Here is a 22,719-nt window from a genome sequence, read left to right on the forward strand (position 1 = left end):
TCTTAAGACAGGCAGGGGATACCGTAGCCCTATTCTGGTCCCGGAACTACAGGGACAACATGTACAATTCCTACCTGCACCACAAGTGTTACTTGCGGTACCAATATTTTGAAAAGCTGAGGTATCCTAAGTATATTTCTGCACGTAAAGACGTCCCAACCTTTGCGTAAAAACTATTTTGCAAATTTCATTCGAGACTGGAAAGTGAGTCAAATTAAGCTTGCAAGACACACTGTCACGACAAGTTAAATAAAATCTGTGAAACAGCAAATTGTATATACGTTTTAAGTTATCCCACACAACACCGTATATGAGTAAAATATATTTTGCATAAAAGTACATATTATTTTTACGTTAACTTACAAACGAGTATTATGTAGTTACGTATGGTAACAAGAAGTTCCAAATTCTGCACGAGTTCTTTCCTATTCTTGCATATAATAGAATACCGGCTCGAAACTTACGTGCGTTGAATTTATTACCGGATTAGATACTGTTAAGTGAAAAGTTCCCCCGGAAGCTGCCTGAGCTCATTTTATGCGTTGCGAATTTCGAAAACTCCTGTTTGTGATCGAAATTGCGATAAGTAGGTAGTGTTTTTTGTTGTGCTATCGAAAAAGATGTTAGGTAATAGTTGTACATTGAAATTGAATGACTTTAGTTATTATTATAAAAACGTATTGCGTTAATTTGAACTTAACTAGTTTCTACTATAAAATATTGTCACATTAACTTTTAACTTAACTTAACTTAATTAATTAGATGTCCCTTAACTTTTATTGTCACACAACCCTGAACGCATATTTCTTAAATCCAGTGAGAAAATAATAAAATCAACCCAATAAGAATGCCATACCTACCTTCGATAATTAACTTTACTTACTACTTACTTTGTTTTACTTAGTGTTTACTAGTAGAGCTCTACAAGAAAATAACTTCAAAACATCGATTTCACGCCACCATAGAACAATTCATGTATAATTCAGCGTACAAGGTGTTTCCTTTGAACGATTTATCTTTTCAAAGCATATTCCATCGTAGTAAAGTTATTTTTATGCAAAAATATACTGCAAATAACAGAGGCCTGACAGTGACGGACGAGCGCCCCTCGCCGTCCGAAATGGGCCGTGGCCGCCGTTGAGCTTAATTTCCCTATCACTCTATAATAATTATGTTATATGATACTTTTTGGCCTTATTAACTCAATTCTGAGTAATACTTTAACGGTGATTGCTCAATAGTACGAATCTGGACATCGTACGCTATATGTTTGGGTTCGAATTCGAAGCTCGACATTTTTCGAATTCAAATGTAACATGTAGACTAAGTCTTAATCCTATTATTATCATTCTGACAGAATACCATTGCCCAGTAGTGGCAAAGTAATGAATATATCACAACTTTAAAAACAAAATGCATGGCCTCATCGATTCCCATCAATTTTCAACACCGATACATCTTTCAATTTTAAATTAAAAATCTGATAGCAAAGCCATGGGACGTCGTACAAACTATCTTATTTTGCATATAGAGGAATGGAAACGACTTAAAAGCCAAGGATCTCCAACAGATATTAATAAGTCACCTCCTGAAAATGAATACATTAAATCTTTAATCGAAAAATCGCAGAAATGGATTGAAACTTGGCCTGACACTGTACAGGTATAAAATAAGAATGATAATCTAAATCCTTAACAAAAAATCTCATAGAAATTACCATGGAACATTGTCATACCAAAATGTGATAGAATACTACGTAGTTCGGCTCTGGTAGGTAGCATCACCCCTGTGTGTGCCGCCCGTATAATATGAGCTGTGTCCTAATTTGTAAAGTTACATTAGTACCTATTGTAATATTTTCTTACCTAAAGAGGGAGGCAGACCCTTAATCCCTCTACAGGCCTTTACCCAGTTTTTTCGTTTGAAACGAGACTTATACCTAGTAGTCAGTCCTCAAAACATAATAATGACATCACTTAACATCAAGAAGAACACACGCTTTTATACAATAACAAAGCGTTGTTATATTTTTCTAATATTACTTACCTATTAAATCGAAATTTGGGTCAACCTGACGTAACACACTCGGATTTTGTTATCCTGTCGCCTTAACTTGTGTGTAGGTAGCTTATTCAATATCTTTTTAATTGAGATAAATTCACTGGAAGAGCGTAGCGTAGTATCAAACATGCATGGAAAAGAACCTGCTACATTTTTAGCCATTATATTTTATTCATTATATTTAGGTACTATCCTATATTGAAGTATTGGGCTGATATAGAGTTATAGACTGTAGAGGCATATTAAATTATTCACAAAGAAAATATGTTCAAATATCTTTTTACAATAATACAAGCACGTAGTTCCACTCACGACCCAGTGGTAAGTAGCAACTCTGGCACCTGAAGTCGAGCACAGAACTCCTAAGGACTGAGATAAAATGCCCCGTATGAGAATCTTTCTTATCATACCCGTCAAGCCAGAACACAGCGTGCTTAACATAAGTTTTACTAGACAGAAATACCTGTAGCGACGCTGCCTCTAATGTCGAACAACGAAAGTCTCTACCACTTTTGAATAATGCTATACAAGCAAAATCATAAATTATACCACAATTGAAATTAACACAATAAATAACTTAATGCGTAATCTTATTCATAGCAGCAAAACAAATGGTTAGTTTACTTGTTGGAAGTGTAGGAAGTACCTACCTTCTACACGAAGTATGAACAAATTTAAAAAACTGTATATTCGTTGTCGTTTAATTAGAACTCCTTACATTGCTGGTGCATTTTTTTCGTAATACTTGTCCATAAAGTGCAATATACTACAAGTCTACAACAGTAGGTCGCACTTCAGGGCACTTTAGTTGCTACACTACCCTCGACAGTGGAATCCCTATTGTGGCTCTAGTGCGTGTTTTCTCGAAATAAAAAATATAAAAAGGCCATGCTCATATTATTATACTTAGGTCATTTCATAAACTAATGCTTGCGCTGTTATATATTAACATTGTAGGTGTCGTAATAAACATTAAACAATAATTTACCTATTTTAAATAACGTTTATATTCAAAATCAAGTAAGATACATAAAACACGAGTATACATCCAACCGTGCATGAAAATCATACATCTAAACTTTAGCAATCACTTTAGCTTCACCAAAAGTTTAGCAATCAATTCCTGGCGAAAACAAAGCATTATAGGTATTTTATGTGACTGTTCTTTGTACATAGGGTCACGTATGTCTAGTGGAAAAGCAGAAGAAAAAGCAACATGCAAAAGATGTTGCTATGATAAGGCAGTTCAAAATGAAGCATAAAACTGATACAACTGCTGAAGCAATAGAAAAGGCGAAAAAGATGATTTTTGACGAGTCTTGCTATGGCAGAAGACTACTAAGGTTTGTTGTATATTTCATCAGTTGGTTATTTTGAAAATATTAGAAATAACTAATAACTAATAGTCATGATAAAAATAGATAAATAAATCCTAACTTTATTATATTTTAAGATACTGTTTAAAAGTAATCATTGATCATCAACATTATAATCATTGTTCTATTGAACGAAAAGGTAGATAACGCAATTCTCGTATGTGTAAAATTAATTTTCAATTACGTACCTTTCCATAGCGCTCTAATCGAATCTAAAACATTAGAGGAAAGAGATGTTCAAATTGAATTTGAAAAGGAATTGGCGAATAAAGCAAAAGCTCGTGAGCAACAAGACAACAAAAATATAATTAGTTGTTCTTTACAAAATGCTACTAATATGGAAAAACATGAAAAAGAATTAGCAAAACTTAAACGAGACAAAAACAAAGAAGTTGCGCAAGTGAACAAATATATGTAAGAAATGTCAATACAAAATTGATTCCCCAAATGCTTAATTTTCAACATTTCTCTTTGTCATAAATATTACACATATAATGTATTTTTTTCATTATATGTCGTAGTATTATTTGAGTAAAAAAATATTTGAGTATATTTTGCCATATATATATATATATATACATAGCCTCATCACCATTACTGTCCCACTACTGAGCACGGGTCTCCACTCGGATTGAGAAGGATAAGGCCATAGTCCACCGCGCTGGCAAGTGCGTATACCAATAAGTCTACCAAGACTTTACATACCTTTAAAAATATTTTTTTTTGAGATTTCTCAGGCATGCAGGTTTCCGGCGATAATTAATTTCTAATACGCAACAACCTTCGAAAACTCAGAGATGGGATTCTGGGATTTGAACCTCGGACCCTTCGATCAAGAGGCCGAGTTTCTTAACCACTAGGCTATCACTGCTTTTTTATATAGCCGACCTACATATAAATTAATTAATATTATTTTATTCCTAGGTACGTAGCCCAAAATGAAATTAAAGCGCAAAACGAGAAAAAACGAAGACATAAGGAGCTTGAAGACTTACATCTCATAAGGGAATTAATAGAAAAAGAAACCCTTAAAGAGGTATTGTATAAAATAATGCATTACTGCTTCACTGCAGGGCACGATTCTCCTCTCAGCATGAGACAGGTTTAGGGCACGCACTGGCCATGGACGTATTGATTGACTTGCACATCTTCGAGAACATATTTACTGAACTCGCAGACGTGATGGATTCCTCGTAATATCCTCATTTATCGTTAAAACAAGTAATAATTTGAATCTAATACGCACATACCTTCAAAAATTTAAATGTGGCAGCTGAATTTAAAATGACTATAATGCAATAAGTAAATAATTCATGCAAAAGCTTCTTACAGTATAGGTAATAAAATTTAATATTTTTAAGTAGCCGGAAAAGAAAATCCTCTTCAGAAAAGATCTGGAACAAATAATAGCTGATCGAAAAGAAGTTGAACAAAGGAAAATGGTAAGAGAATACGAAGATGAACGCAAAGCAAAGATTTGGAGAAACTATGAAGACAGGAAAAATTATAAAATTGAAATGGTGAGTATAATTTCCATTTTATTATTTGTGTCGCCCGTAATTCAATTATCCCGTATCAATTCGATAATGATAAAGTGGGTCATATACATACCAAGCGAACAACAGCCAAACTTCAGCGTAACATTAATAAATAATAATTAGAAACCTCAGCTAGTGTTAAGTGTTTTACAAAATTACAAAATATTCATAACAATTTTTAGATCCACAAGAAAAGGTTTGACACGCCACAATGCATGAAACATTTTGATTTAATAAACAAGTTGGAAGAAGAAAAGAAATCGCGATATGAAGAGTTTGTAAATAGCGGTGTAACTACGCTGAGTCGGTAAGATAAATCAGTAGGTACTCTAAGTCGAAATCAAAGCCTTCATGATTATCTCTGCATATTGATTAGTATTTCAATATTTAAAACAAAATTAAAATGTATATGCACATTTTTTATGGTATAGAAGTAGCAAAAGAACATATGCACTGCATTAGTACCCTGCTGTTTGTCCCTGTAGTTCCGGGACTAGAATAGGGCTACGGTATCTCCTACCTGTCGTAAGAGGCGACTAAAAGGGGGCTTCCGGGGTTGCGGGCGGCAAGAATGGGAGCTCGAACCGCCCGGCCAGCGGCCCCGGGAAGGACGACGGTATGTGTGGTCGCATACCGTCGTATACACCAGATGGTGTGGCGAGCGTCAAGCTCACCTGGGCGGAGCCCGACGGGGCAACGCGCTAAGAGGACTCCGGTTGCGTTCCTTTGGAGATCCCGGAGCCCTCAACGCAGCGCAGAGGACGGCCACCGGGGGGGTTTTAGTGCGGTAAAAATCCCACATAACTCGGCGTCGCTCCCACGTTCCCAAAAAAAAAAAAAGTACCCTGCTGTTAGTAGACAGAAATTGGTGTGACCAAAGATATTGGATGTCAGAAGAAATTCTAAGTCTATGGGTGTGACTCCCAAGTTAAATCACGAAGGGTTGTATAGTCCGCGTAAAACTGCTAGTCCGCTCTGAATACAGAAATGAATCGCGTCGCCATAGTAAATTGTATGACTACACCTGCTCGCAACAACTTCAGAGCGGATTAGCAGTTTAGCGTGGACTATACCACCTTCACACTAACTCTGTATGATTTTAGACAACTACAAGAAGATGATAAAAAGAAAGAAAATGAACGAAAAGTTAATTATTTGTTGATGCAATCAAATAAAAAGCTAGCCGAATCTAAACGAATAACTGAATATAAAGAAAAAAAATGCACATGCGACCGGCAAAGCATTATTACCAAAAGTAAAAGGTCGAGCAAAATAAAGAGTCCTTTGGAAACAGGTGAGCAATATAACAAAATAGCTATGATAGCAAAGAAATACATGTTTCTTTTCTACCGATTTCCCGGTTTCCCACATGATACTACGTGACCACCCATCATCATCATCATCATCTCAGCTCAGCATTAATACTCGAGCAATGAAGATGATATAATTTACCTTATTACCTACTTAATTTCTTGCAAACTACTTAAATAGTATAGAAATAACTACCTATTCACAGATATTCCCACAGTTCCACCGAGTAATAGGCCATTGAGGGCAGTGAAGAACATTAAAATGAAAGAAAGAGAATCCACGCCATGGACCGGTACGTCTGCTGCGCACGCGCAATTTGCGCAACAAGCAAACGAAACACTGAGACAATGTCAATACAAGAACATGGCGCGCAAAGTAGTTGATGTGAGTTCAATAATAAATAAAAAAATATAAATCGAAAGTAATAAGGAAAGGTTATTAACTAAGAACCAAGAGTTGTAAATAATGCCATTGATGTTTTACTAGATATACAGTACACACATTCTTGAATAATTAGTACTGGGTACGGACTGCTGATTCTAAAGATAAATAAATAATTTATATCTCTGTGATCCTTAGGTGGCAAAATAAAAGTTTATTTACAACTCGGTGGCCATTACGCTAGTTTATACTGGGGACTATATTCGATACACTACCAAGCAGACCTCTGAAAAGTGAACTTAGATATATAAGTTGGGTTGGCCTAGGTTTATAAGTGGAGTTGCGCATATACACTGCTCAGTATTATTCCTGTTGCAATGACGCAAAATGTTTTAAATATTGTAAAATTTATTTATCCCATGCCGAAACATCTAACAATGATAACGTGATGAAGACATGAAGTATCTAATGTCCCCTGCTAGGTACGGATTTACTAGTTATATTTCAATATACTATGTATATTTGACGAATAAAACATATCAATATTTTTTTTATAATTTTACTATTAAACATGATTTATTTGGTTACAGGACTACAGAAGACTAAATTGTTTGAACCCAGAAAAATTGCCTATTCCAGATTACTTTTAAAACTTCTTTGTTCTCTAATAACCGCATAACCTTTATATTCAACTATGTTATATGGGGTATCAAAATTACGAAATAAAAGTAACAACTCGACAATCATTATACTAGAATTTATTTTATACTAGATGCATATTTACAAAACCAGTCCTTACATTCAAAATCCTTGTTTGTACAATTCTTTTCCAAAAACGTATTAACTACTGAAGTACTTGATTTGTCATTAATAAATTTACCCCCATCGCAGAGTTATATTAATCTGTTTCTATGTGTATGGCATATCTTTAAGAAGTCGGTTAAAAAGAATTAACCAATTTGAATACAGTTCTGTATAGAAAAGCTTGTATGGTATATATAAAATATCTATTTGAGTTTTTAGGCTCAATTGAATTACCAATAACCTAGTGTTATATATTTTTTGCGTGGGGGTTCTATAAATTGATTTAATTTTATTTATTAATTATAAATTGTTCTCAAACACGTTACGCTTACATAAGATACAAAATAAATAACTTCACATCACAATGTACATGTACAGTCAAATGCATAACAATAAAATTGTATAGGAATGTGCATCCGACTGTACGGGGTGCATTTCTGAAGTATTTTCTTCGTAAAAATGATTGCAGAAAGGCTACATTTTACATTTTTATACCTAAGCTAAAACCGCGACTGCTTTCCCTTGGGAACCTATTTATTTTAGAATACTCAAGTCAAAGCAGCCTTTGGTACAATAATTAGCAGAATTTCATTTATATCAACACACGAATACTCATACTAAATTTCCAGAACAATCTGATCTGATCTCAAAAGCGTGTTATGTCTTTGAAAAAACAGTAAAATCTACCGATATTATATCTTCTACAGAAAAGAGTAATTTAAAAATAGCTTTGAATATCTTATTAAATCGAGTGAGATAATCGATGATTGGTATATCAAATTGCACTATTTAACTAAATTCGTGCAAAAAATCGATAACATATACCGACAGCTACGCAACATTTTACACAAGTATGATAAATATCGATTAGCTGTACGTATCTATCGATATCTATAGAAAATCGATTAAATTTGCAACGGCACTATTAGCAAGATAACACACAAATTCGATAAAACAATCGATTAAGTTACAATACGATAAATATCTATAGATTATAATCGATACATCTATTGCGTTCGACTGCACTATTTCTATCAAAGAACGATTACGAAGATTTAAATAGAGAATAACATAGTTGACGAGTATAAGTGTGCTGTTAGTAGCTTAGTACGGGGATTGCTTCTGCTTGAGTACCGCCTGAACGCACTTGGCCATCGTGGGCGAGGCGCGGGAGATCGCGTCCGTCATGAAGTAGTCCTCCAGTTGCTTCATCTTAAAGTCCAGCTTGCCGGAGATCGGCTTTTGTAAGCTCTGGAATAGAGTAACGATTGAATAAATGGTCTGGATTTTATGTGTAACACTAGTTTTAGTTGTGATTTTACATGCTTGGATTGTAATAATTAAGATTAAATTTTGTATTAATACTCATAACATGGATATTTTTGTATGCATTCTCTACACACACTTATACTAGTTATTTTTTATTTTTTTAATTAATTTACAAGGTGTCATCGATTTCGTAGGCGTGGATTCAGCATGTAACGTGAACTCACCAAGCATAACGTCGTGTAATGTCAGAAAACCTACTTTGTTTACGTAGTCGTATGTACAATTAGTTTTGGCAAAGGGAGATCTCCCGCCGGGCTAAGTGATCATGCCCGGGGAGCGGCCGTGCTCCAACAGTCTCAGTTCGGAGGTCGTATATGTACGAAATTTTGGGAAAACTTCGATAGCGTGATTCAGAGCCGTGTAGCGCCATCTCTCGACGAGTTGCGGGAAGTCGGCACGACTCGTGCGGCCAGGTGGTGACGTCACGGTACCTGTGCGAGCGCGCGCGCCTGCGCGAAGTAGTTGTTGTCGGGCACGGCGCCCAGCGCCAGCAGCGCGGGGCTGAGCTCGCCCAGCCGCGCGGCAAGGCGGTGACGTCACGGTACCTGTGCGAGCGCGCGCGCCTGCGCGAAGTAGTTGTTGTCGGGCACGGCGCCCAGCGCCAGCAGCGCGGGGCTGAGCTCGCCCAGCCGCTCGCGCACCTCGTCCAGTGTGTCGTACGGCAGTCGCGCGCCCGCCACCTCCGATAGCGCCCTGCGGACAACGGTACACACCACATGTTACATTTCACGGACACGCAACACAAAATTTTCACAATATTATTAGTTCAGGAGCGCGTTCCGATTCTATAATCTTAGATCGATAAGACTTGTTCGAGCAATATATGACGACATATTTATGCCTAATTACAGCAGTGTTGAGCGCCACTAGTTTTAATGGAATGGTAAACGAGACAAACTGTTTCTAAACATTTAAGGTTGGTTCTCGAAGGTAGCGGTGCATCAGTAACCAACCTTAGATAGAAAATTTACCGGGGTTAATTGCAGGTGGTCTTGCCATCAGACGGACTGCATACTCGTCTGCCTCCTATATTATTAAAAATGTATTTTAAACAAATAACGCGCTACCCACCTGATGATCTTCCAGTCCTCGCGCGCCTTGCCGGGCGGCGACACGGCGACGAGCGTCTGCTGCGCGCGGCCCTCCGCGTTGACGTAGGTGGCGCGCTTCTCCGTGTACGCCGCGCCCGGCAGCACGATGTCCGCGATCGCCGCGCCCGCGTCGCCGTGGTGACCTGACGACACACCGAACATGTTAAGACTGTATATAAGTATAGATATCTCACCGCCTTGTAATTGAAGGAAGCCATTAAATGGCTTAAACGGCTGACAAATGTGTCAGCCGTTTAATGGCTAAATTTTTGGTTAAATTTAATGGCTGTCATGGTGTAATTTACGCGGAACAATGCCAACATGTGCAGTCAAGTGGTGCTAAAACACAAAATCAAAGAAAAAGTGCGGACAAATATCATTTCGAAAATATCGTTTCGAAATTCGAAAATGATCTAAAAACTAGTAGGAGTGAGTAATCTTTACTAACATATAGTTACGACACACAACCATTTTGAGGAGAAAAGGGATTGAGAAGGAGCAAATAGAAAGAACGAAACGAAAACCTTAATATGTAATGAGAAAAGGAAGCAAGAGTGTATGGGTAAAACAAGAATATACTTATAAAGATAAACATAATGACTAAGAATATTAAACGAAAGTGAAATGAATAAGGATGAATACTATAATAGGACAAAAATACAAGTATTAAGTTACAGATCCAATTGAACGTAACAAGACTACGAACAAACGTTACATTAACACGTAAAAATATACGTATGATTCCGCTTTATATATTAGCATTTTGAGCTAGGTGTTTTATTAATTTTATTACTGCGATTTAAATCTCTAAAACTGCTACTCTTACAAAAACAAAACCAAAATGAATTCTAGTTATCTCGAAATGTAAGTGTACATCACATAATACCTTGATAAATAACCACAGCGTCCTTGGGCAAGGCCTCGCGTGTGACCACACCGGCGTCAGCGCCCAGCAGGTACACCACCTTGGGCCCGGCGGCGAGTGCTTCACCTAACCCTGCTTTGTAGCCAATGTCTAGCGCCGCTACTTGCGATGCCGTGCGTTGCAGCACGTTCAACACCTGAGGAATTCATTGACTTGTAAATTTTCATAACATATTTTTAAAAATCATTATCTAATACGCTGGTTTAATGCTTATCTGTATTATATAGAACTAAATTTCATTTCCTTTGAAATAATGTGTGCTTTATCTATTAGTCAGTCTATTAATGTTAGTTTCATTTCATATTATTCATGTTTTTACTAAAGCCCATAAATGAAGAAGAGTACGTCATTTAACACCATTATTTTGACTAGCCATTGCACATTAAAAATAATACAACAATCAACAGATTTATATAACACACGTTCAATAATATACTATTAACACTAACATCTTGCTACAATATTACCAAAATGAAACAAGACGTAACAAACTGAGATTCAAATAATTAAGAATTATGTTACAGTACCTTCCACTTCTTATCCTCGAGTTTGTCCTGCAGGCGCAGCGCCAGCTCCTGCGTGTAAGCCAATAAGGCCGGTCCCTCGTCGGTCTTCAGCTGGTCTGCCCCGAGGATGACCACGGGTCGCTTGGCGTTCTCCAGCCGCTTTTGAACCTCATGAGAGGACGTGCCCGTCGCGAGATCTTTCACTACAGACGCTGAATCGCCGACGTGCTACAACAATTGCAAAATATAAAATTAAAGTTACGTACTAAACTTAACTCAAAGTTCATTTAATCAATAATTGTTATTTATAATTTAGAAGTTTAATTAATCATTTTAAAATGTATTGCGTCTATAGAATAAAAAATTCGTCATCTAAATTTTGAAGTCGCCTAAAATAAAAAATCGATCTGTTTCTTTGCTGTGTCGTATTATATATATAATGGTATATACTCAGGTGAAATAAAGACGTAATTGCGTTTTCTGAAATAACAAAATCTTTTATTCATCACTTTTATACACAAGTTTACTACAATTAACATATTTTAAACAGAATAGCTTACCTGAAATAACAAAAACAACATTTAAAGCCTTTACTTCTAGTTTAAATAATATTATACTTCTTTTTACATTAAGCAGGAGAATATTTTCCACGTATTTCTTTTATCTTCTAAAATTGATCGCCGGTGTCACTCACGTCACACTCACAGCTAATAGTTCCGTAGATTATATGATCACTGCATAAATAATAGAAATGGAATGTCACTAGCACAGATAGTGATATCCTTTACATCTCCCACCCTCGGAGAGAACAACATCATAATGATTGTTCCATCAAGAGCTACTCATTACTGGAGTTAACTTTGTAACATGGTAGAAGTTTGACTCCGCCTTCTTATGTCCAGCATCAACTTCATAGACTGAATTCGAAATCTTCCTTAGGATTTTATATGGTCCAATCCTTAATTCATCCATTTTCTTCCTATTTAGCCGGTTCCCATTTTCTACATATACTCTATCACCCACTTCAAATTTATATTCTTCTCTTTTTAGATCATATATTTTTTTATTATAGTTGTGAGATTTTATTGAACTTTCGAATGCTAGCTCTCTATCTTTTCTCAGATCTTCTACTGTACATCCTTTTTTCAATTCCAGTGGCAGAATATCCATATTCTCTCCCTCTAAAAGATATTTTGGGGTAAACTTAGTAACTGTATGTTCGGTTTCGTTATATTTTTCTACACATTTTTGTGCAATAGTGGTCCATGCTGTTTTCTTGTCCCCTTCATTTATTTTACACCTTATCCTATTGACTAAAGTTTGGTTCAGCCTTTCATTAAGGCCATTTGAAAATGACGCGTCCACAGCAGTGAATACCATTGTTATATTTTTCTTTTTCAAGAAGTCTTTAAATTCTTTGGAATTTATGCCAGGATATTGGTCTGTTAATAGCATATCTATATTATTGCTTTGTGTCACTTTTTCTATCAACTTGATAAAATCATTGGAGTTCTGATTTTTTGATGTCAAAATGTATGCATATCGTGTAAAATGATCAACCAAGAGATGTAAGTATTTTTTTGTAGACCTTGATCCTCCAAAGCCTCCAATAGTGTCAATTGATACAATTTCAAAAGGACGGGTTGCTGGGCCTAAATGGGACATCAAACCAAATTTTGGATTTCTTCTTGATTTGTTTTTAATACAAATGTCACATTCATCACAGAGTTTCTTAATATTTGTGTAGATATTCTTTGCTGTATAGAAAGGAGTTATTTTATTTATCATTTGGGTTCTCCCAATGTGGTTATAAGTATTGTGGACATTTTTAATTAGTGTTTTGCTAAATGCTTCTGATAGTATAATTTTATTCCTTCTTTTATTCTTTTTGTAATAAATATTATTTTCCAGTATAAACTTTGATTTTCTGTCTTGTACAATTATATTTGTGTCTTGGTCCTTTTTTATATCTTGCATGTTTATTAAGTTTACAACTTTCAAAAAATCTTCAGTATTGTCACTAGGTTCTAAAACTGGATTTCTACTTAAGCAGTCCGCTTCTTGATTTGACTGTCCTGGGTTATATTTTATCCTAAAATTGTATTGTGATAAGTAGTATGTCAAATCACCCAGTTCCTCATCAGTTCTAGACTTGATGTTAAGATTTTCTAATGGTTTATGATCTGAATATACTATAAATTCTTTATTCATAAGCCAGTGTTGCCAATATTTTACAGCCTCCTTAATTGCCAAGCATTCCAAATATATTGCCTTTTTTTTCTTTTGAGTGTCGGTCAATTTCTTTGAGAAATAAGCAACAGGTTTATTTATTCCGTTTTCATCTTCCTGTTTTAACACAGCTCCCACTCCTTGAATGCTGGCATCAGTGTATATTTTAATTGGTTGTTCTGGGTCAAATATTTTTAGAATTGGTTTCGAACATAGTAAATCTTTTATTTTATCAAATGATTTTTGGCATTCTTTGGTCCATATAAATTTAACATCTTTCCGTAACAGATTGTGTAAAGGTTCCAGGATAATTGCATTGTGTGGTATAAATTTATGATAAAAATTTACTTTTCCCAGGAACTGGCGTATATTTTTCTTTGTTTCTGGAATGGGGAAGTTCTTGACAGCCGTTAAATAATCTTTGAGAGGTGTAACTGAATTTTTTTTTATTATATGTCCCAAATACTTGGCATGATTGTTTGCAAAAGTGCACTTCGAGAATTTCAGTCTAAATCCTTCTGTTAATATTGCGTCAAGTAGTTTTGATATATGTGTTATGTGTTCCTCGAAACTTTTAGAAAAAACCAAGATATCATCTATGAAATTTACTGTAAAATCTGAGAGATTATATTTTCTTATTATATTTCTCAATATTCTTTGGAAAATAGCTGGAGCCGTCTTTAAACCAAATGGAAGGCATGTCCACTGAAAATGGCCTTCTTGTGTGACAAAAGCTGTCTTATATCTATCTTGAATTCTCAAAGGAATGGACCAAAATGCTGAATTTATATCAAAAGTGGAATAATACTCACAGTTTACGGTCTTTACCATCAAGTCTTCAATCAACGGGAACGGCTGTGATTGAGGGACAACAATTTTATTCAATTCTCGAAAATCAATACACAGTCTTGTTCTTTTCCCATCTTCTTTCTTGTATGCTAAGGTGACCGGAGCAGCAAAAGGGCTATATGATTCCTCAATTAAGTTTTTCTTCAATAGTTTTGATATTTGATTCTCAATTTCTTTTCTATCATCAGTTGTGCATCTGTAAGGGCGCTTGTAGCAATATTGATCTACTGTCAAGTCTATGTGAGCTTCATAACCTCGTACTGTACCAACGTCGTATTTGTCCTTAGCGAAGACTGGTTTGTATGTTTCTATCAATTTATCAATTTCAGTTCGTTTACATAAATCTAGATGGTTAACTGAAATTTCAAATTCATTTAAATTTATGTGCTCATTGAAATTTATTTCACATTGGTTTAAATAGTTAATTTCTTGTTTCCGTACCTCAGAATTTAGAGTCGCATCTTGTTCATTTTTGTCACCTAGTACATCAGGAATTTCGACATTCAAAATATTTGTTTCGGAGTATTTATTTTTGTTATCCTCTTCATTTTGGATTTTATTCTCTTTATGTGTATTATTACATTGTATGATATTCAATTTTTCGTTTTGTATTAATCTAAATTCTTTGATACAATCCAAACCAATGAGAAAATCATAGTGAAAATTTTCATTATCTATTACAAAAATATTCATTTCTCTTTCAATGTCATATATTTTTATTTTCAATGTTACCATACCTTTTGTTTTTTTCTCACCATTAATAGTTTTTAAGTTTGCTGTTTGCTTATTAAATGTGTCTTCTTCTTTATTATGTATTTTCAATAACTTTGCATTAATTAACGATACATTTGAACCAGAATCATAAATTGCAGTAACATTTAAAGTGTCATTTAATAATAACTTTATTTTTATTAATGGTGATACTTCTAGTTTTTTGGATTCTCCTCATTAAGTTCAACTTCTAATTCAGAGTTATTCACGCTTTTCACAACATATTTTTGATTCTTCGCATTGAACCAGCAGTTTTCCTCAGGATGAAAACGTTTCCCTTTTTTCTCATTGACACAAATTTGGCATGGTTTCTTTTCTTCATTTTTTTTTGTTTTTATGTCAGAGTGCGTGTAGTTCTTTTTTTCATATTTGTTCTTCCCAACAAGATGTTCTAATTTGCCGATCTCATTATAGAGATCTTCAGTTTGTTGTAACATCTCTCGGTCAATTTTGTCACTCATGTAATTAGGCAGGCCTGCGGCTATAAGGTCTATAAGAGTACCTGTATCAATCGTCTTCCTAACCTCTAATAACAATTTCTCTTTCTTCAATGCATACTCAAGCAATGAGCCTGTTTGATATTTAAATCCAAGAGCATATCTGATCGGCGACCAACCTTTGTTTCCGAATGTTTCACAGAAGTTTTTTTCCCATCTAATCCACTCTGATTCTATTGTAAATTTCATTAACATACAACTGTACCAGTTTACACTTGAATATTCTAGGAATTGTTTTAAAATTTCAATTTTTTTTCTGTCTTCATCAATATGGAAACGTTTACATTCTTTGTTGAAGTCCTTAATCCATTGGTGAGCGTTTGCGTTTTTACCAGTAAATTTTTCAAGCACAAAGTCTTTTGCAATTTTTCCCAAATTTTCAGATTTTCTATGCTTTTCTTCGAGTAATGTCTCTAGTAGTTTTTCCAATGTTTTATTTGGGCTTTCAGTTAATGATTTTGAATCATTTATGTTTTCATTAATCTCTTCAAGGTAAAAATCCATAAATTGTATATTTTGTTCTTCATCTAAATATACCTTTGATATTTCATCAGTTAAAGTTATCCATATTCTCCTTGTTTGATATCTTTTATTCAATGTTTTTCTTATCTTGGCATAATTAGATGTATTTGTTATAAGTTGGTGTAAGTTTGCAGGTTGATGTTCGGCCGGTATGCCAAAAGTTTGGCCATCAGGTGTTCCTATTGAGGTTATGCAAATAATGTTTGATTTTCCATCTGCTGATGTTTTCACACAAAAATCAAATCTTAACTTCTCCATATTTGTTGTATTTTTATTGCGGAAAATGTTGTTTTATAATGGTATATACTCAGGTGAAATAAAGACGTAATTGCGTTTTCTGAAATAACAAAATCTTTTATTCATCACTTTTATACACAAGTTTACTACAATTAACATATTTTAAACAGAATAGCTTACCTGAAATAACAAAAACAACATTTAAAGCCTTTACTTCTAGTTTAAATAATATTATACTTCTTTTTACATTAAGCAGGAGAATATTTTCCACGTATTTCTTTTATCTTCTAAAATTGATCGCCGGTGTCACTCACGTCACACTCACAGCTAATAGTTCCGTAGATTATATGATCACTGCATAAATAATAGAAATGGAATGTCACTAGCACAGATAGTGATATCCTTTACATATATGTCATATAGCTTAGTCGCATATCATAATAAGTTACCATGTACTCGTAGGTGAGGTCAACTTTGGGCCCAACGAGCGCGATGTCAGTCTCCTTGTGCACGAAGGCCTTACGGATGCGCGCGTTCAGCAGCGGCGCCTCGAAGCGAACGTTCGTGCCGATCAATAGAACGAAGTCCGCATCCTCCACATCTGGGGTAACGGGTTAATATTATAATATCATCATGAACTAAATAAAAAAAGAACATACAATCTAGTAAGAAATTGGTAAGTAATTTTACTTAACTGAATATGTGAAAACATGTTTAATTAAAACAACCTCAAATTCTAAAGTTACTTATCAATGCAACCATTGTTAGACCATATTACTAAGCCATGTACCATTAAAAGAACTTAAAACATAATGTTGTAAGTAATTTATTTGCTTTAAATTAAAAAAAAACTTAATAGTAACTTCATCATAATCTCTGTTTGTGAATACAACCTGCCTTGTCTTTTCACAAATCACTTTGTCAATATAAGAAAAAATATTGTAATTAAGAACATATAAGTATCCCACACACACATGAAAAATATGCAAGATACAGGATATTGCATTTTTCATAGTAACACCTATTAGGCACACTCTTTTCAATAACAATTTTTTTTTAATCGTATCAATTTTTTTTAACACCTTACATAACATGGGTAAAGTATCTGTAATTATTAAAGGGAACATACTAGCGATCTTAGTGTTGAGTACGTATGACGATCGCAGGTCTGTGCCGGCGCCGTCGAGCGGGAAGTACTGCTCGGTGCAGACAGCCTCCGAACCCAGGCGGTTGGCGAGGTCCTTTAACGCTACAAGCGACTCCGCGTCCGCAAGCTCGCCACCCACCACCAATAGCTGCGTACAAACAATTATTTTTATAAAAGTAATATACGTACATATATAAGTTAATTATATAGGGTGAATCTCCATAATGTGCAAATATTGAAACAGGCAAAATTAAACCGCATTTTTTCGACAAAAAGAAATTAAAATGTTTTTTTTGGGTTTTACGACCTTTTGATTTTTTTTTTTGGGAATCGTGCACCTGAAGTAAATAAATCGCTATAACTTTTAAACTAAGAGGGTTATCAGGTTCAAACAAAAATTACAATGATTGCCAATGATAGATAGAAATTCTTCAATGGTATGACTTATGTTTGTTTCTAAAGAATTATACATAAATCATTTGTTAGGTATAATCCTTAAGGATTAGTATGCCAATGTATGGAAAAATACGTATTTTCTTCAAAATTTTCCTTTTCCTTTAATTTTTCACATAACATTACTTCCCAGAATTTAATCCTTATAAGCAACACTATCAGATAGTGGAATAACATAGAGCGTGCATTTATTTTTTTCAAAATGAACTCGTTCGATTCCCGGCTAGGGAAAAAGTTATTTTAAAAAAGTAATGATGCAGTTTTAGTTTTTATCAAAATCTGCCTCGTAACTCCTTTCAGCATTATTCGCTAATCCTTATAGTTTCGGATTTGGCCCTGAAGGCCCGTTTTAAAAATTCACCCTGTATAGTTAGAAACAACATATAGATTTTGCTCCATTAAAATATAATCATAAATCATTAAAATATAAATATAATCGTTTGTAAATATTTATAATCAGCAATCACGTATAATTCTACTTTTTATCATCCTATTTATATACCATTTTTTAAATAGTCAGAAACTATATGGTGTCTGCCAACAACGCATATGAGAATCGAAATAAATGTCAGAGTCCGTCATCTTGAGCAACAATCTTAAATAGCGCAAGTTTTGCGCAGTAAATGATCAGTGATCGCAAAAATGATGTAGTCTTAACTGGTTACTTATAAAGAACTGTAACCGACACTATATGTATACCGATATTTTATATGGGAAGTAAAAATCTATTCCAAACTGTACGTGAATCTGATTTAAAAGTATCGAAAAATTAGGATAAAGGCGGAGTTCAAATAAATTTCGACCCGCACACCCGCCCGCCATACACTACTCGCGCGCGTTCCTTAGTGAAATCATTACATAAATGCTTCTTGTGTACTTTTACAATTACTTAATAATCCAATATCTGTAACTATACCGAATAATCCGAAATAGTTTCATATCTGTACCCGTATCTAAACTAGTATAATATGTATCCGTACCCTGATCCAAAATTTAATACCTATAATGTTATCATTGTGCTAACGATGCTATCTATGCACATGCTATATTCCTAGTAATAGCAGTATTATCGTACCTTGTCAGGCGGGCAGTCGCGCAGCGCCCTCGCGGCGGCGACGATGGCGTCCTCCCACTCGACGGGCGCGAGGTTGCCGCGGCTGTCCGTCATCATGGGCGTCACCAGCCGCTGCCGCTTCAGCCCGTCGCACGCGAACCGCGACTTGTCCGACAGCCACTCCTCATTGATTTCCTGCACACCGATACAACATAAACACCACAAACTGGTGGGTGGCAAGAGTATTGACCAAGCAATTGTTTCTATAAAACAATGATAATAACAGATGTCTGGTATAGATTGGTTGAAAGTACAACATTAACACAGCGGACTGGGTTACCACTAGCGCGAGAGTACCATCCGAAATATTGGCAATGATGTCTGGTATAGATTGGTTAAAGTAAAAAGTCTACACAAAATTTGAAATAATTTGGCTAGTTAGTAAAATAGAAATAAATTAGATAAATAAAGAAAAAAATATAAGAGAAATCAGAAATGTAGTTTTGCAAAATAATTTGCAATTACATAAGGTACAATCTGCAAATCTAATACTTCGTCACGAATCTAATCGGAAACGATTTTTAGAGTGTAATTTAAACTGCCAGTTATTAAAAATTACCTCATTGGTCCTAGGAAGAATACGCAACACTTCATTTGTACGCGTGGCGACAACGATGTTACTGCCCAATGGGTCGAGAACGTCTACTGAATCGATCTGAAAAGGAATATTCAAGTTAAACAAACCTCACAACACCAAGACATAATGAATGTATCAAGTTGTAAATACTATAGACATACAAAAATACCCAGACTCAAAATACACATTAAAATATTCAGAATCTATTAGTCATTCAATTGAAATAATGGATAATGAGTAAATGAAAAATAATAAGACAATTATTTATTAACACTTGGTGATTTTTTTGGCATCAGTAATTCATTTTCGTAATTGTAATCGTACTTTAGCAAAAAATAAGATGTCATTCAATTAATATCCACATACCCTCCTGGTCTCCCAGGGTCGAGCGGCGAAGCTGTAAGGCTTCGAGGTGAGGGCTCCAACAGGGCACAAATCAATAATATTTCCAGATAATTCGGACAGGAACATTTTCTCCACATATGTGCCAACCTGAAATTTATAACTTTCAATAATACTACAGTGGCGGACTAAGATCGTCGGCGGCCTGGGGCGAATAATTGAATGGAGGCCCCCAGTGAAAAAAGTCCGCCTGTGATTCAGTGACCTTTTTGTTTCGCTGGCTTATACACATTTCATGATGATCTTTTTCTTAGCAACTGTGTTTGATAAAGGTTACAACACTGATTAATTCAACCTCATACAATAAAGATTACAACACACTATGGCAACAAATTCCCTATACAATTTCTTGCCTATCAAAAATTATCTAATTTCGATCTTTGAATAATAGCATTATTAAGTATAGATAATTTCAAAGACAAGTATCTGATTGTACAGTATCTAAAAAAAACCTGGGTATGGGTAGCTAACTATACAGATCATCTATCAATTCAGACAAGGATAGACTTTATAAGTCATAGTATTAGTAAGGGACAGAAACTCACCTGCATGTCAGTTCCTCTGCCTGTTGTTCCGAAATCATCAACACCGGCTACTTCAGATGCAAAGCGAATGCAACGTGTGCAGTGGATGCACCGGGTCATGATAGTCTTGATTAAAGGGCCCACATCTTTATCTTCAACAGCCCTAAAACAAAATTATTTTGTTAATATAAATAACATTCTCCCATAATAGGAATATATGTCTCATCGGTACCTTGGACACATATAAAGACTAGTATACAAGGACCCTGAACAGAAACCAGATTTTTGAGTAGTGTTAATTGGCCAAATGGGTCTAAGTGTAATTAAAAACAAAAATTTTCGAAAAAAATATGTTAAGTATATAGAAAATCAATGTGTTGGTTAGGCATGAGGTGGCATTTTAATATCAATTTAAAAAGTCTGCATTACTAACCTCTTTCCAGAGAAGTGAATATCTGTGAAGCGACTCTTATCAGAGCCGAATGCCATTGACTGATCTTGAAGGTCACATTCACCTCCCTGGTCGCAAATGGGGCAGTCCAGAGGATGGTTGACTAACAGGAACTCCATGACTCCCTCCCGAGCCTTCCTTGTGAGGTCTGAGTTGGTCTTCACCCGCATGCCTTTCATCACGGGCATGGCACAAGCGGCTACTGGTTTGGGAGACTTCTCCACTTCAACTAAACACATGCGGCAGTTGCCAGCTACTGCCAGCCTCTCATGGTAACAGAATCGGGGGATTTCTACACCAATTTCAGCTGCGGCCTGCACACAAACAAATTGTTTTAATGGTTGTTATTAAATATGAACTCATTTCTGTACCAGTCCTGAGTGCAGCCTTGTTTCAAATAAGAAATATTTAGGTCATGGTTCAAATTACTGCGCCAATGCAGATAATAGATTTTTGAACATTCATAACACTTTCTTACAGAAATGGGGCATGTAGATTTCCCCATAATAATTTCTTTATCATTAAATCAAGTGATAAAATTAATATCTAACACAAATGGTTGTTGCTGGTAATCATAAAAACATTGAACCATCTATAAGATTATAAAAAAACTCAATTTTTAAATCTACTGTATTGCACCTAACATTCATAATTAAAATGATGATACAATAATGTTTAGTGGTACCACAAAAATCAAAACTAAAGAGATTTGTTATCAATTACTTCAAAACCCATATTGCACAAGGTTACCTGCAAAACAGTGGTGCCTGGAGGAACATATACAGGCTTGTCGTCGATGAACACCTCGACCTTCTCGGGCTGCGTCTGGGCCTCGGCGTAGCGGCGCGCGGCCAGCGGCGCCACGCGCGTCGGCGAGCTCAGCGCTAGCGCCCGGGTCAGCGGCTGCCGCAGCATTCTGCGTCACCAACAAATACACGTAACTACACAGAAAAACCTCACAGTTTTTAACACTAAGCCTAACTCTTATTGCCAAACAACTGGACTATATTTGACTATATTCAAATACTGCAATCTTACGACGCTAATACGCAGAATTATACAACAAAATCATCTGTTGTTGTTACATAAGTAGGTACCCATAACCTATACTTGTGAATAATATAGCACTTTCTAAATTATGTACTACAAAATAAATTTAAGCAAAACCACCTAAAATACACTATGAAGCAATTTTATTCGTATTTAAGATAATAACGTGTGTGAAAAGGAATTTACTGACTTTTTAAGGTTTTATTAAAAGTGACAGTTTCACTGTCAATGTCACGTCAACATTATAGGAATAGACAATCCTAATATTCCTTCTAGGTGCGTTTAAAAGATAAGGAAGTAACATCAGTAATCGGAAAATACTTAATATATTTAGAAAAGAATATTATAAAGTACCAACGAGAACTAAAATTATGTACTTTATTTTATTTTCATATTAATAAAAGTATTTCATATGAAAGTTATTTAATTGTTTTGAGATGTGTATTTAAATGCTGTATTGTAATTTTTCACATGTAGATGACAGTTCGTTTAATGTCAGATTGTATTGTCTTAGCGATGGGCGATTGTTCTAAAAAAAACAATCGAATAAATCGACAATCGACGGAATCAACAA

At 35.2% G+C, this 22,719-nt stretch overlaps 2 protein-coding genes across 3 annotated transcripts; one reads left to right on the forward strand and one right to left on the reverse strand.

Annotated features, from left to right (window-relative positions):
• The first annotated feature begins 1,413 nt into the window (after positions 1-1,413).
• LOC140753798 (uncharacterized) lies at positions 1,414-7,416 on the forward strand. 2 transcript variants are annotated; one of them, XM_073088583.1, is made up of 9 exons: positions 1,416-1,662; positions 3,238-3,404; positions 3,636-3,851; positions 4,362-4,473; positions 4,802-4,957; positions 5,158-5,282; positions 6,079-6,269; positions 6,492-6,670; positions 7,258-7,416. In XM_073088583.1, the coding sequence occupies exons 1-9, from the start codon at positions 1,495-1,497 to the stop codon at positions 7,315-7,317; spliced, it is 1,374 nt and encodes a 457-aa protein (XP_072944684.1). In that variant the 5' UTR covers positions 1,416-1,494; the 3' UTR covers positions 7,318-7,416. The 2 variants fall into 2 exon arrangements, with proteins under 2 accessions (XP_072944685.1, XP_072944684.1); XM_073088584.1 differs by lacking the exon at positions 3,636-3,851 and having other exon boundaries at positions 1,414-1,662.
• Positions 7,404-22,431, reverse strand: ND-75 (NADH dehydrogenase (ubiquinone) 75 kDa subunit). The gene is made up of 14 exons (XM_073088589.1): positions 22,336-22,431; positions 21,846-22,011; positions 21,078-21,409; positions 20,666-20,807; positions 20,085-20,210; positions 19,701-19,796; positions 19,103-19,276; positions 17,557-17,722; positions 16,877-17,028; positions 11,344-11,550; positions 10,778-10,952; positions 9,872-10,034; positions 9,346-9,493; positions 7,404-8,722 (listed from the first exon to the last, which is right to left on the reverse strand). The coding sequence occupies exons 2-14, from the start codon at positions 22,008-22,010 to the stop codon at positions 8,576-8,578; spliced, it is 2,193 nt and encodes a 730-aa protein (XP_072944690.1). The 5' UTR covers position 22,011; positions 22,336-22,431; the 3' UTR covers positions 7,404-8,575.
• Between the last annotated feature and the right edge of the window lie 288 nt (positions 22,432-22,719).

This window comes from Epargyreus clarus, unplaced genomic scaffold, assembly GCF_041222505.1.
Source record: "Epargyreus clarus isolate Ecla_fem2 unplaced genomic scaffold, WU_Ecla_fem_2.2 ptg000027l, whole genome shotgun sequence".
NCBI classification, from domain to species: domain Eukaryota; kingdom Metazoa; phylum Arthropoda; class Insecta; order Lepidoptera; family Hesperiidae; genus Epargyreus; species Epargyreus clarus.

Bases quoted from the DNA above. Each gene is read 5' to 3' on its own strand.
- LOC140753798 (XM_073088583.1), top strand. From the start codon at position 1,495: ATGGGACGTCGTACAAACTATCTTATTTTGCATATAGAGGAATGGAAA. The intron at 4,958-5,157 runs GTGAGTATAATT...AACAATTTTTAG, and splicing joins AAAATTATAAAATTGAAATG to ATCCACAAGAAAAGGTTTGA. The intron at 6,671-7,257 runs GTGAGTTCAATA...ATTTGGTTACAG, and splicing joins TGGCGCGCAAAGTAGTTGAT to GACTACAGAAGACTAAATTG.
- ND-75 (XM_073088589.1), bottom strand. From the start codon at position 22,010: ATGCTGCGGCAGCCGCTGACCCGGGCGCTAGCGCTGAGCTCGCCGACG. The intron at 11,551-16,876 runs GTAACTTATTAT...CAATTGTTGTAG, and splicing joins ACCTCACCTACGAGTACATG to CACGTCGGCGATTCAGCGTC. The intron at 10,035-10,777 runs GTATTATGTGAT...GTGTGTCGTCAG, and splicing joins CGCTGTGGTTATTTATCAAG to GTCACCACGGCGACGCGGGC.